The sequence below is a fragment of the Sinohyriopsis cumingii genome, chromosome 15, assembly GCF_028554795.1.
Source record: "Sinohyriopsis cumingii isolate HCF-2022 chromosome 15, ASM2855479v2, whole genome shotgun sequence".
Lineage (NCBI taxonomy): Eukaryota > Metazoa > Mollusca > Bivalvia > Unionida > Unionidae > Sinohyriopsis > Sinohyriopsis cumingii.
In genome coordinates this window covers 33,842,922-33,858,984 of record NC_142975.1, presented here as the reverse complement: position 1 = coordinate 33,858,984, position 16,063 = coordinate 33,842,922, and the positions used below count along the sequence as shown (strand labels likewise).

The following is a 16,063-nucleotide window of genomic DNA, read 5'->3' as shown; positions in this document are numbered from 1 at the left end:
TTCCCTATGCGATATGCATAGTATATATACATTATTAACAGCCCCCCCCCCATGAAAGCATATGCTTTTGGGTTACCCTCCTCCCCCTCAATGTGTATGTACTAAATGGATAGCCCCTAAGGGGTGATTACTATCAGGCTAGCACATATCAGTGTTCAACACTAAGTAACTTCAAACTGTGAAGAAGATTCATAATGTTATAATCTTTATAAAATAATAAATAATGACTATAATCAACACAAAACAAATGTATTTCATTATTATATCAATGCACATGTATTATCTATTTTGAAGCCAGACCGAATTCTTCTCTTTGTAAAGTGTTTTAATTATTGCATGCAGGGCAAAATATTTATAACATACCTTTTCGTGGCATCAAAGTAATATTTCTTTCCATCAGAAGTTGCGTTTTCTAAATCAGTAATACTGCTGGCTGCAATCCAACTACTCAAGTTCGTGGCCAGAAAGGGAGTGTGAGAATAAAGGTTGAATTTCATTCCTTGAGGAAGACACACTCCAAATACCACCCATTTATCTCTGAAATGAAAGCCAACAATCCAAATTATGACACCGACTTTAATTAAAATGATCTTTCCCACTAAAATTTCTAAATAAAGAGCTTGCATGATATCAGTGTAGAAAAGGAGTTCCCGATAATCGTTACAAATGTTTTGTTTTTGGTTTTTATGTTTGATTACTATTACCACTTTATGGTCATAAACAAAAAGACCCAAAATCCACGCTGTTTAGTAAAACTAACAAATAATTTTTTGCCCTAAGTTACAAGGAGAACATTTATGAGGAGCTTACAGTGTTGAGAATCCCAAATAATCACAAATATTCAATCACAAGTTTAAAAGAATAAAATGTTTTGAATGAATTCTAATATTGAATGTGCTAATGTACCAATAGTCTTGATGAATCACAAAGATATAAACCAGAATTTGATTACATTCACAATAATTCCACAAATAGTGTTTTAGTCCATAAAGTCTAGGCACTTTGTAATTCCCAAAAATAGAAATAAATTATCTCAAAATTTATATGAATATGACAGTAAATTATTCCACAGACTGAACTTAAACAGGTATAAACTCTTTTGTTCATATATATATATATATATATATATATATATATATATATATATATATATATATATATATATATATATATATATATATATATTTTAACTTAATGAGACCAAAGACAATTGAATACCGAGAAGGGGAATCATTTCAAATGAAAAATTACATTAACTTCATAATCAAGTTGAGGCCTTAAACTTAAATTTGAATAAACATCTTTTTTACCATTTAGAATAATGACAAAAATCAGGAAAGCATAACATGAAAATGGTCAGGTAGGCCAAAACTATCCCCTCAAATATCAAACACATAATATGAAGTAAATATACATAACATTACTAATAACAAAACGACTACATCATATTTCTCAATATGCATGCACATGTTTTATTTTGTGACACGTTTAATCAGAAATATTACTCTAGCTGCAGTATTCACATTGATATAGAAATACTAAATCAAATCATTATTTTTGTCAGACTTTCAGATTACATGTTCATGATGTTTTCCTCACAAGTAGTATAGAAACAAATTTATTTTCTAGTAAAATAGATTTCTTTTGTAATACTTACCTGATCATCATACCTTGGAGTAATTACTACTACCTTGCAAATCCAGTTATTCCAGATTAAGACTTTTTAGCTGAAAAGCAAAGGGTTTACTGCCACCAAAGTGGCAGTTAGAGTGACTTGCCCTTAATACCAGAACTGGCACTAAATCCCGTGATTTTTCAGCTACTACTGGATCGGGAAGCACACACTCTGCATGGAAGTAACTGCATAGATGCCAGGAGGGTGTATTTGTATTATGATTGGGTAAATATTATCCAATAAACATATCTTACTAGAAAAGAAAATGGCTTCTTCAAATACAATACTAGGTTATAATACTTCATGGGAATTAGTAAAAGATACTAAGGTACTTGAGACAGCTTCTAGATAACACAACTAGAAAATAGACTCTATATGTCAGGGAGCGGCTTCGATGTGGAATTTTTTTATCCCTTACCTCAATAGAAGTTCTCAAGCCTCGTTCTTATGAAGCTGTTAAACAACTTGGAAGGTAACATTTTTGCACCATGCGATAGGTCCCACCAGATCAAGCTGAGTCCTTAAGGATAAAATGAGTTCTGAGAAAAAAACTGGAGAAGTGTTATTCCACAGCATGGATAATAACACAAAAGTTTTGCTGCAGTGTTTGTAGTTACTGCCTTAACTTCATGTACCTAGATGCGAAGCAAATTTATTGGTGTGAGGTTATGCAGAATGCGGAATGAATATGCACTTTATGCAGGATGAGAGTATCTGTGCTGATATATTGTCCTTTCCCACTGTGAGGGCAAGAGGAGGCATTATATTCCTTGATGCAAATTGCTCGGCTGTCCGTACATAACACTTCAGATCTTGCACTAGGTCCTGTGATGAAATGTCCAAAGTTGACAGGAATTTACTGCCAAAGTCTGATTACCCATGAAAAGTAGTCTGTTCTTGGTAATGAAAATAAGGGCTATCACAAGTGATACTGACCCATCCTGTCTGAAATGCATTCACTGATTTTACCTGCTGTTTCCCAATTCAGTTAGGAGGAAGGACTTGTATGAGAGGTAAACAAATGAAGCTCTTGAGAATGGTTCAAATAGTGTCTTTTACAGTATCCATGAAGTCGAATTCCACTTGGACGAGGATGCAACATTTTTTGGATGCATGTAATCCAAAGTGGATAGAAGATCAGACAGGTGTTTGGTTTGTCTGATAACTTGTCTTCCAAGATAATGGGATTCACCAGTTATCGTGGAACTGTAGGTTTTAATTGTGATTGATGTTAACTGTTTTTCATCAAAGAACCACAGGAAGTCAGCTTTTGAGGTATAGATGCCTGTTGTAGTATAAAGTGTTTTTGTGCGCACTAATATAATAATATATTTAATTCCCTTCATTAGCCATTATGGTGGAGGGCCATTTTGCTTGAACAATTTCTCCACAACAAGTTGAGTCACATGAGAACTGCTTGTTCCTGATGGCATATTTTAAAATGATCCAGATGTGCAGGTTCAGGGTTGGGATGAAACAACAGCCCTTTTGGTTGCTTGACGGAATATCTCAATTCTTTTCCGAGATAGATTAGGTCTTTACTGTAAGATTCCCACCTGAATGGCATAATCAGTATTAGGCGACACTCTATTATGTTTCCTGTATTACCTTCAGAACATGAGGTGTTGGATGGGAAATGTATACATTTGAGCCATACCATTCCATTAGGACATCGACTGTCCAGGTCTTTGGATATGGGACCGGTGAGACAAAGGTTGATGTTTTTGGCATTCCACCTTGTCATCTAGGACCAAAATAAGTCGATTCCATCAGACAGCTATACAGCGAGCACCAAGGGATGAAGAGACCATACATTTGCATGAGTTTCAATGTTCATGCTAGACAAGTATGCCAATACATTAGCTGGCCTATTGAACTTGGATGTGAATTTGTTGCTGAAGAAACAACTTTAGAAAATCAAAAACACGAATACTTGCTATTTGCGCTAATTAGTTATCACAGTGGAGTTCTTGGACAGAAGGACAACTTCATTTCCATGTGGGTTCTCCAGCCACTATGGAAAAGCTTTCGGAACGTTTTTCATCTTGAGAATGTTGATATGTAAATATTATCCAAGAATCCAGTGTGGTTTCTAAACATTCAAGATGGAACCTCATATTGTGCAGATTATGAAAGTTGGTCCATTGTGCAAATGTTCAGGCTCCATTAGGAGCACATAATCATTGTAATGTAAGCAGAAGAAGGCGACCTAGGACTCAGACATCCGCTGCAGCATTGAACAAACCAATGCGAAGGGATAGATTGTACTATATAGGAAAGGATTCCACCATTGTACTTCTTCAATTTTTTTTCATGGAAGAAACATACCCAGTGTTTACTCAAATGTTGAGTTCTAGACCAAGATGAACAAACCACAAAATGGTGCTAAGTTGGAAATGTCATTGTTGACAAAGAGACTGAGAATTAGAAGGAAGGTCACCATGACAACAGTGATATCATGCCTTCTCCAAGATAAAACTGCCGTATTGTTTTGTAGCCTGTAGTTTGTGCAGGCCAATCATAGAATGCTCTGGAGGACATATGCATAGGGTAGTGATTCAGCCACACTTCTCAAGTCCACATTGATCGCATAGTCTCCCCAGTGAAATTGCATCTGGAACCCGTTGTTGCAGTCCATTGTGAAGCTAAGAACATAAAAGTATTGTGAATGCTTTTAGATTGATGACCAAATACAGGGTGACTTGTTTGGAGCTGTAGGAACTCTGAGACAAAGGATGATATTCTCTGAACATGATACCAAGTTCATTGGAAACCATTTGTTGAGTCCACATGTCTTCCTGGCAAATCCTCGCCATTCGATCTCAAGGAGAGAAACAAGGATGCAAATGATCTTATTCCTTTTGTCTCTTTTCCACTTATGTTTGGGGGAAATGCAATTTTCAACTGTTGCAAACTCGGTAGGACAGATTCCCAGTGGTTTGTCTCTGTGTTTGTTGATTTCCTGCAAATCCTTCCACTGTAGCTAAGACTGTGAGGGATGGAAAGAAGGCACTGTTGGTAGCTTGTATACAAATTTCATCAACCTGATCATTACAAAGAAGATTAGTTCACTCAGGTTACTAGCATAGTTTCCCCTTATGATGGCGTTTTAGGAAGGTGGAGGTAGAGAACATTCCTTGTCATTTCTTATCATTCCACCAGTTGTAAGTTGTATGGCCATACATAGTATGTTGGTCCTCTATTTAAGAAGCGGGCCATTATATAAACAGGGTTCCACGCATGTCCGGTGAGATTCGGGATGGGATCTTTTTGAACGATAGCTGAAGGAACTAGATCCAATGATGGTTCCACGGTCACGATGTTACGAATCAATTGTTTGTTATCCATACAGAGAATTGGTGTGTGATGATTGTAGAATCACTTATACAACTTGAGAAAGGCATCTGTGAGAAAAAGTTTTTTTTATATACTTGGGACTTGCAAGTGATGATGTAGCCAACACAAAGTGTAAGTTACTCTGTCAGATTGTGGAAGCAGTTAAAGGTTACAAATCTGTCTTAGCCAACAATCACTTGAAGCTGGAACTGTGGAACAGGCAGATGTTGTTGATGAATGAGGAGAACCAAATTTTGATGGGAGTGGGTACAAAACTCAATACTAAGTCAAGTTGAAGCTAGTTGATTCTTCACACATCATAGAAAGATCTAACTAATCTAATAGCCAGTATTTTTCATTTTTGGATTACTGTTGTGATGCCAGTGTCTAATGTGTTACCTTGGAGGAGAATGTCGAGAATGGCTGCTCACATTCTGAGTTAGATCACATTACTTCCAAGCTATCGCTAAGAGGCTTCCTTCAGTGGCAAAGACTTGAGGACAATAGAGCAGACAATATATACATGTGAAGTGTAACACATGTGGGCTTTACAAATTTGTTTAGGTAGGAAAAATGAGAGTTGCTTTTAATTTGCTCAAAGTGGGTGCTAATTAACCAGTTCTAGTAACAAGTTACCAGCATTAAGGTCAAGTTTTGATTGCCTATACAATGAAGCATCGCATATGGTAACTATGAAGTAGTCGCTATGAAAAAACCATATATAGAAAACATACATGCATGTATCTGACCGTGACTGCAGAAACTATACAGTAATATAAATGAGTTTTCTATTGCACATCATATCTGCACATAAAAAAGCAATGACGTGTCATTAATGATACTTAAAATTTGATGCTACCATATCTATTGAGACGATGGTGCCCGTAGGAAATGCCTAATGTTCAATACAGATAAAATCAGTAAAACATCATGGATATACCTTTGATGCTTAGAAAAGATAATATATAGAAAATGTACATGTATGTAACTGGCCATGGTGGAAATTACGCAGCAATATTAATTAAGTTTTCTATATCACACACCCAACCTGCACTTATTAACATGGTTATAGCAATGTGAGAGTACGCCAACGCAATTAACCTGTACAGGTATATACCAAGGGCATATAAACTGTGTGAAGATAGTAAGTTGGACAATATGTCGTAGATGATAGAAAGAATAGAAAAGTTGGAAAATTATAGATGGAGTATACAGTGTGTACTTCCCTTCGAAGGAGAAAGTCCCTCAATTTGTTTTAAGGAAGAAAACTTTCAAAATTGTTTGAATGGATTGTGCTAGGCCTCTCTGTTTGCAAAGAGTGTGGTACTCTTTACGAGTAGAACTGGTAACTCAGACGATTTCACAGGATTTTATGCCAGTCATGGTATCAAGAGGATAATGCTAACTGCTGCCTAAGGGGCAGATAATTTGCTTTACAAAAACTAGCTTTGCACCATATATTGATATGTGCATATATGTGTCATACTTTTCAATTCCATCGCTGTATATTTCAAGAGGATTTGGGATCTTGCTACTCCAGTGAAGCACATATCTCTTTAATCCACCCAAGATTACCACAAAATCAGTTGAATTAATTCCATTTAGCTGTTCCTCAGCTCCATTATCATTTCTTGTCATGATGGGATTTGTTATACCCACAAGACTATCTGGTATGGTTGGACGGATCTGAAATCACAAAAAGAGTTCATAGACATAGGATCGGCCTGATGGGATCATTAGACATTTTCAACATTTGCAATTTTACACACAGAAATCTCGAGATTTCTAGCATATTGATTTTGGATGATATAAAGGTGAAGATCTCAAACTGACCTTTCAATTTATTCACTAGTGTTAAGAAATTTTAGTGAAGCATACTTTAAATAAACACAACATGCATTACAAAAAGAAAATTGATCCAACATTTTGTAATAGACAAAATAAATTGAAGATGCTGTATATTGTTGTATAATCAAACCTTTTCCAACAAGTCTGATCATCACTGTGTTGTAGTACTTACCCTGTCCATTACCAATAATTTTAAAATGGTTCATTAAAAAAATCTTTTCCTGCATAGTTGTGATCTACTGAATTGTAAAATGTTTCTATTTATAGAAGAACAGACTGGAAACATTATGTTCTGTTGACATGATAAATTATTTATATACTAATCGCTATGTCATTAAAAGACGTTCTTTCAATACCTTTCCATAATCATGTGGACAAATTGCCATTGCCCAGTTTACTCTCTTCTTGCATTTATCTGTAATGTAAAAATCATATGGCTTGATGATCTGGTTATTGGGAACACCAGTAACAGACCCATCAGCATCTTGGAAAGTTGCAGTCTTGTCATCATTTTCCATTCCAAATCCAGGATCTCCACTAAGAACCCAGTTGCCTGTAGATTCCTGAAACAGAGAAAGATATAAAGTATAAGGAACCATTTAAATTTTTCTCATGTAGCTAGTGGGAGAATTTTTCTTCTTTTTGTGTATATTTTTCTATAGGTATGAATAAAAGAATAATTCCTGCCATAACACAACTACTAATGCAAAAATAATTTTTTATGACTCCACACCATATTTTGTAATAATCTTAAAATACCTGACATTTCTCTACCAGTCTGAAGCCTGTATAATGCATAAACAGTACGGTCTCCTGCTTAGATCACATGAAAATCTATCCTTGAGGCACTTTATACTAAGGCAGTCAGACACAGACAACCAAAATTTCACAGATTCCTTAAATGGCTGAGATTAGCTACCAACAGGACAATGCTGTGTCAAGTACTTTGAACACTGTTAATAAGTTTTTGATGAGTTTGTAGCAAAACTTCTTTGAAGTCAGATTTTAAATCCAAATACTAAATGCAAAACACAATCAAATCAGTAGTTGCATTAGTCTACAAGTTTGGTTCATTTTTGTTATGTTAAAATGTCAAAATACAAAAGTAATTTAGCAAGGGATGAGTCTGAGTCATCTTCATTATAAACGGGGGCCCCAAGTGGCCTAAAGCACTCACCATTGTCTGTGTGGGTTCATGTCTCAGATTTGGCTAACGTGGTTATGTGAGAAAGCTTGCCAGTTGAGCATCTTATGGGTTGGTGGTTCTTTCCAGGGTTTCCCCTGGTTCTTCCTCCACCATTTATACTGGCTGCCAATCCCAGAGTAAATGAAACCAAAGTCATATGAAAATGAATCTCAATTCCAATATAAATGGGCCTCAAGTCATGTGTAAATGGGGTCCAATCCAAATGTAAATGGCCCCCAAATACAAATGTAAATTGACCCAGTTCCATTGTAAAATCTGTCTTCATCATATGATTTCCTATTTCAGCAAGTGACTTGTGAAACTTTGTTCCAAATATTTATATCATTTCTGACAGTTTACTATTCATTCCTATTGATTACTATTGATTTTGCTGACTAAAATTTCTAGAAAGTTAGATTTTAGTGACTAAGACAATTATTTGACAATTTATATATTTTTATAGCCTTCAGTGTGACAATGAACACATTTTAATAGACTTCAATGTAACAATTGATAGCCTTCATTGTGACAATGTATACATTTAATAGACTTAACAATTGATAGCCTTCATTGTGACAATGAACACATTTTAATAAACTTCAATGTAACAATTGATAGCCTTCAATGTGACAGTTTATATATTTTGATAGCCTTCAATGTAACAATTGATAGCCTTCATTGTGACAATGTATACATTTAATAGACTTAACAATTGATAGCCTTCAGTGTGACAATGTACACATTTTAATAGACTTCAATGTAACAACTGATAGCCTTCAGTGTGACTATGTATACATTTTAAAAGACTTCAGTGTAACAATTGATAGCCTTCAATGTGACAGTTTATATATATTTGATAGCCTTCAATGTGACAAGATATTCATGTTGATAGCCTTCAATGTGACAATTTATATATTTTGATAGCCTTCAATGTGACAATGTATTCCTTTTGATAACCTTTGATGTGACAATTTATATATTTTGATAGCCTTCAGTGTGATAACATATTCATGTTGATAGCCTTTGATGTGACAATTTATATATTTTGATAGCCTTCAGTGTGACAAAATATTCATGTTGATAGCCTTTGATGTGACAATTTATATATTTTAATAGCCTTCAATGTGACAACATATTCATGTTGATAGCCTTTGATTTGACAATTTATATATTTTGATAGCCTTCAGTGTGACAACATATTCATGTTGATAGCCTTTGATGTGACAATTTTTATATTTTGATAGCCTTCAATGTGACAACATCTTCATGTTGATAGCCTTTGATGTGACAATTTATATATTTTGATAGCCTTCAGTGTGACAACATATTCATGTTGATAGCCTTTGATGTGACAATTTATATATTTTGATAGCCTTCAATGTGACAACATATTCATGTTGATAGCCTTCGATGTGACAATTTTTATATTTTGATAGCCTTCAATGTGACAACCTATTCATGTTGATAGCCTTCCATGTGACAATTTATATATTTTGATAGCCTTCAATGTGACAACGTATTCATGTTGATAACCTTCGATGTGACAATTTATATATTTTGATAGCCTTCAGTGTGACAACGTATTCATGTTGATAGCCTTCAATGTGACAATGTATTCATGCTGATAGCCTTCAATGCGACAATTTATATATTTTGATAGCCTTCAGTGTGACAAAATATTCATGTTGATAGCCTTTGATGTGATAATTTATATATTTTGAAAGCCTTCAATATTGACAACATATTCATGTTGATAGCCTTCAATGTGACAATTTATATATTTTGATAGCCTTCAATGTGATACTTCAGACATTTTGATAGCCTTCATGTGACAATATACATTTTGATAACACTTAAAAATCATTTTGCTGTACAAACAGCAGCAGTTAAGTTTTATTTCTCACATCAGTTTCAAGTAATAAGCATGGTAATAAATGCAATCATATACAATACAAACCCCATCAGCAAAAGCAAATTTGGCAGTATTCATTGAACTAACAGTAGAACTGCTCAGATTATCTAGCCTCAGAAATCCTATGGCCCCCATGTTGTAGTAGGGCGTTTTCTTGTACCCCTTAAACCAGATGTTATCTGCATATACCGGTCCATCATTGTAGATAAATCCCTGTCTAGGACTGGTCCTGCAAGAGGTACACATTTTATATTTAGAATAACAGGGATGAACACATCCTACACTCACATAATATTCTTGAAGAAATAAAAAATGTGTTGATCAAGTAGGTTATTTGTGGTTCAGTGCTGAAACCAGCTTAAAAGCAAAAATATGCATTAGATGGTAGCATTCATAGAACTTGCCTCAAATAATTAAGACTGGAGAACTTTTTCACCAATTAACACAAGCATTACATGTAGAACAATTACTACACCTAGAAATACAACATTTTCATTATTTATAAGTAATAGGTACTCAGTTGATATATTGCTAAGACAATATTAAATGGACATTATTCAACCATATTTTTGTAGTGCAATTCAAAATGTTGGTGACATTAAATTGTTATTTATCTTCAAATGCACAAGCTGCAGAAAAAGAAATAAGATTATCTGTGTAAATTCAAACAAGTTTGTTCTGCACAATGGAAAATAGGAATATTTGAATATTAATAAAAAGCAAAGCAACTAATAGTGACTGTCAGAATTTTCAAAGGCACACAAAAACACAGACTTAATTGTGATAAATTTTACAGAATGCATGACCTATAGTTATTAAGCAAGATTCTTTGGATCAATAAATGATCTTCCCAGCCCTGAATATGCCAAGAAATGCTGAATATTTACAGATTTATAGCTTCACAATGACCAGTCATGAAATTTACTTGTAAACCTGATTCCTTTTTACATATTTGTAAATAGCTATTGCTCAAGCAAATACTATATGATGAAAGAAGATTTCACTGTAGCCTAGCTAGAGTAAAATATAAAGTAATATCAATGAGTAGACTGGATGAAAGTGTATGGGTTTCAGCATTATGAAAAGAATCACTGTATAACCCCTAAAAATAGAGGGGCACGGTGACTATAATTAACATGGCTATACAGTTAGTACATATCTTACACAACTAGAAGTACCTCACAACATGAAATATGCATTGGAGGTAACTGTTTCATAAGATCATTCAAATGTGTGATAAATGTTAGCAAATTAAACCTTAATCATACATTTTTCCTGACAAGACCCTGCTTATGGAAAATGTTTCATGTACATATTACCATACAGACAAAAATTAAAAGTACTTACACTGATGACTCCTTCGGTACTGATCGACTGTAATAAACTTTCGTTCCATTAAAAGTGAATGCAGCTGGCTCACCAAGATTGTTTGATTCTCCAATAAAAACACTATCTTTTATGAACTGTTCCTTGGAACCTGAACTAAAAAAAGATAATAAAAGATGATATTTTTTTTCTCCATTTGCTGACTTATTATGATAATTCATCATATGAGTACTTTCTGCCGATTTTTGATTAATTTATTGCTTAGTTTTTCTTTGTTTATTTATTAACAGTCCCTGTAAATGACCAAAGAGCTAATTAGATAATTGAGAAAATCTGATGTCAGCTTCGACAAAGCAATATTATGATAAAACTAATTTGGTTTTTTTAAATCTTTCAAAATATGACAAGCATTGCAATATTATCTCTTTGCTTATTTTTCCCAAATCTTTCACATGGAAGACCTGTTCCTGTTACATACAACTCAGCTCCTGTTCTGTGTTACTCAGTCCCTGCTCCCTGTGACTCATTTTCAGCTCCTTATGACTCAAAACAGATGTACATCGTCTTCAAGGCTTGTTTTTTAAATACTGTGATGTTACAAAGTTATAACTTATTATTTTTTCCACTTAACAGTCTGAATTTTTAATGATTCAGTGTTATCAATGCGTATACATTATCAATGAATGATAACAAAAATCATGCTTTAAACGCAACATTTAGAAAAAACTGTCTCACCTGGCATATGTCAGGCCTCTTAAACTGCCAAGAAATCTGGAAAATAGAAGGATCATATTGATAAAACAGAACAATGCCCAAATTTGGAAAACAGCTTATTAACCACGAACTTAACAAAAGACAATGAAATGTCTATTTATTGGAAATGTCCTTCAGCGTTTATACATTAATGACTAAATATGTTTTTATAATATGAAAACCCATGAATGGATTTTGAAGAATGCGTGTTCTGACTGGTACATACAAGACCATCATTTAACTGAAAGTCTGTATTTCAGTCACACTGAAATTGTTGCCAAATACAATTACTATAACTAATTAAATAAGTATTCTATGATGAGAATGTATTGATTCTAATAATAAATCTAATTTTCTTTGCACCTAAACAAAATACTTTTTTAGATCCCTTTTTTGAATTTACAATTTGAATGCATCAATGAAATTTGAAATCTGGAGTCTTAAAGTTGCTGCTCTGCTACTAGATTGAGCCTTAAATAACTGTTATCTCTCTCCCTCTCTCAGAAAAATACTTACTGTTTGCAGACAATATTAAATAGATGCACATATCAATTAGTCCATGAGAAAATGGTATGCAAAGTCCTGCATACTTCTAAAGTCCTGACACTTTTTAAGCAGGAATACTTGCTGATTGCTTCTGCTTGTTTTAAGTTTCAACTCAACACATTCTGCTTATCTCAAACCAATTATATTGATGGGAGAAAAAAATCTTGGAAGGCTAATGTCATCCATAACATGCAGACAGAAATGAATGCAAACGGTTTCACAATGTACACAATTTAATAAAAAGTAAAATACAAATCTCTGGACACTTACGATGACTTAGACATTTCAATCCAGCCACCACGCACAAAAGCATTCTGGTTCCAATTGTTGTAAGCTGGAAAAATGACAAAATTTAATACCTGTCACAGCATGGGTTAATAAAACAGAAGATGTTTATTTGATGTTTAAGATCTTTTTAGTGTGCCTTGATGTAATTAGAGGCTACAAGTGTTTCATGTTAAAAGGGTTTTTTAATTGAAAATAAATAACCCTTTTATTACAATAACAAATTATCTAATTTTGAAGCAAAACAGAAGAAAACAACATGAAATCTTGTCTTGTGCTCAAATATTCAGCAGGATAGAACAAATTTATACAATTACAGGGTTCAATCCTCCTAGAAAATAATTACTACACTACATATATGACATTGTCTCAAATGCTTGTGCTAGCAAAGAACAAAAACAAATTCTTACTTAATCCTATTAGAAATTTATTTAAATTTGACTTCAAATTCTTTACCTGTTAAACCAATAAGTTCTACTTTCTTTTCAGGTGAGCTAGTGTTGGTTGGAACTACCAATGGTCTATAATCATTTGTGCCAAACACGTGTCCATCAGGGTCTAATTTGCTTTCGATGAACAAACCCTAAATGGAAATGAATTCATTACCTAATGTCATTGCTACAGAGTGGTCGAATAAGAAATGGCGATATGTAAGAAGAAAAAAAGTCAGCAATAAATTTAGAATTTACATTACTTATTATAGTACATGCTTTTAACACAATAATGTATCATTTCCTATCACTGAAAAAATGTTACATACTTGACTCATAATACAGAAACTATATGTTTCCCTTTAAATCACCCATTAGCTTCAATTCAAGTTGACATTTATTCTGCAAACAGATCCTTTTTTAATTATCACATACAAATTTAAAAACCTTCATATTTCATTCTGAAAACCATTCTAATCTCTATTCATGTGAAAATCATCAAAGTCTATTCATCTCAAAACCATTATAATCTATTCACCTTAAAACCATTATAGCCTATTCACCTTAAAACCATTATAGCCTATTCACCTTAAAACCATTATAGTCTAGTCACCTTAAAACCATTATAGCCTATTCACCTTAAAACCATTATAGCCTATTCACCTTAAAACCATTATAGTCTAGTCACCTTAAAACCATTATAGTCTATTCACCTTAAAACCATTATAGTCTATTCACCTTCAAACCGTTATAGTTTATTCACCTTCAAACCATTATAGCCTATTCACCTTAAAACCAGTATAGTCTATTCACCTTAAAACCAGTATAGTCTATTCACCTTCAAACCATTATAGTCTATTCACCTTCAAACCATTATAGTCTATTCACCTTAAAACCAGTATAGTCTATTCACCTTCAAACCATTATAGCCTATTCACCTTCAAACCATTATAGCCTATTCACCTTCAAACCATTATAGCCTATTCACCTTCAAACCATTATAGCCTATTCACCTTCAAACCATTATAGTCTATTCACCTTAAAACCATTATAGTCTATTCACCTTCAAACCATTATAGTCTATTCACCTTCAAACCAGTATAGTCTATTCACCTTCAAACCATTATAGCCTATTCATCTTAAAACCATTATAGTCTATTCACCTTAAAACCGTTATAGTCTATTCACCTTCAAACCATTATAGTCTATTCACCTTAAAACCAGTATAGTATATTCACCTTAAAACCAGTATAGTCTATTCACCTTAAAACCATTATAGTCTATTCACCTTAAAACCATTATAGTCTATTCACCTTCAAACCATTATAGTTTATTCACCTTCAAACCATTATAGCCTATTCACCTTAAAACCACTATAGTCTATTCACCTTAAAACCATTATAGTCTATTCACCTTAAAACCAATATAGCCTATTCACCTTAAAACCATTATAGTCTAGTCACCTTAAAACCAGTATAATCTATTCATCTTAAAACCATTATAGTGTATTCACCTTAAAACCATTATAGTTTAGTCACCTTAAAACAATTATAGTTTAGTCACCTTAAAACCATTATAGTCTATTCACCTTCAAACCATTATAGCCTATTCACCTTAAAACCATTCTAGTCTATTTGTCTCAAAACCATCATAGTCTATTCATGTTAAAAACATCATAGTCTATTCATCTAAAACATATAGTATATTCATCTCAAAACCATCATAGGCTATTTATGTAAAAATATTATAGTCTATTCATCTCAAAACCTTTATATTCTATTCATCTCAAAACCATTATAGTATATTCATCTAAAGAAAACATTAAAGTCTATTCATGTAAAGAAAACAGTCTATTCATCTAAAGAAAACATTAAAGTCTATTCATGTAAAGAAAACAGTCTATTCATCTAAAGAAAACATTAGTCTATTCATCAAAAGAAAACATTATAGTCTAGTCTATTCATCTAAAGAAAACAATATAGTCTATTCATCTAAAGAAAACATTATAGTCTATTCATCTAAAGAAAACATTAAAGTCTATTCATCTAAAGAAAATAGTCTATTCATCTAAAGCAAACATTATAGTCTATTCATCTAAAGCAAACATTAGTCTATTCATCTAAAGCAAACATTATAGTCTATTCATCTAAAGAAAACATTAGTCTATTCATCTAAAGAAAACATTATAGTCTATTCATCTAAAGAAAACATAGTATATTCATCTAGTCTATTCATCTAAAGAAAATAGTCTATTCATCTAAAGAAAATAGTCTATTCATCTAAAGAAAATAGTCTATTCATCTAAAGAAAATAGTCTATTCATCTAAAGAAAAGTCTATTCATCTAAAGAAAATGTTATAGTCTATTCATATAAAGAAAACATTACAGTCTATTCATCTCAAATAATAAGTATAAATAATAATGTGAATATTTGTAAATGTTTTAATGTTTGTGTCTCATTTTAACATAATCATTTTAGAAAATCTAGGAGTTTAAAGCCATGTTAAATTGTTTCATACTCACAACTTCATATCCGTGTACTACATTGTTTTTAAACAATGAAATAGCTGTGTGGCTAGCTTCCCCAGGTGCCATGAAATTATAAGGTGCTGATATTGCTATTGGTGAATCTGGGTAAATGTACCAAATTCCTTTCCCCTAGTTGAAGAAAAAGATGAATATCAAAATTCTTTTGTAAAATAAGATGTATTCTTAATGTCTTATTTGACTAACAAAGCATCATCCACACAAATTATTGATCCAGT

General features: G+C 33.1%; 1 protein-coding gene across 1 annotated transcript in view; it reads right to left on the bottom strand.

Annotated features, from left to right (window-relative positions):
• The window catches only part of LOC149781579 (cell surface hyaluronidase-like), a 65,916-nt gene that overhangs the window by 17,335 nt on the left and 32,518 nt on the right, over window positions 1–16,063 (bottom strand). Inside the window, exons 13-21 of the mRNA XM_089935619.1 lie at window positions 15,822–15,956; window positions 13,324–13,450; window positions 12,853–12,916; window positions 12,019–12,054; window positions 11,305–11,439; window positions 10,003–10,186; window positions 7,216–7,422; window positions 6,498–6,697; window positions 364–537 (exon numbers count right to left, since the gene is read on the bottom strand). Coding sequence (XP_089791745.1) covers window positions 364–537; window positions 6,498–6,697; window positions 7,216–7,422; window positions 10,003–10,186; window positions 11,305–11,439; window positions 12,019–12,054; window positions 12,853–12,916; window positions 13,324–13,450; window positions 15,822–15,956 — 1,262 coding nt within the window. The remainder of the gene's footprint in view (window positions 1–363; window positions 538–6,497; window positions 6,698–7,215; window positions 7,423–10,002; window positions 10,187–11,304; window positions 11,440–12,018; window positions 12,055–12,852; window positions 12,917–13,323; window positions 13,451–15,821; window positions 15,957–16,063) is intronic.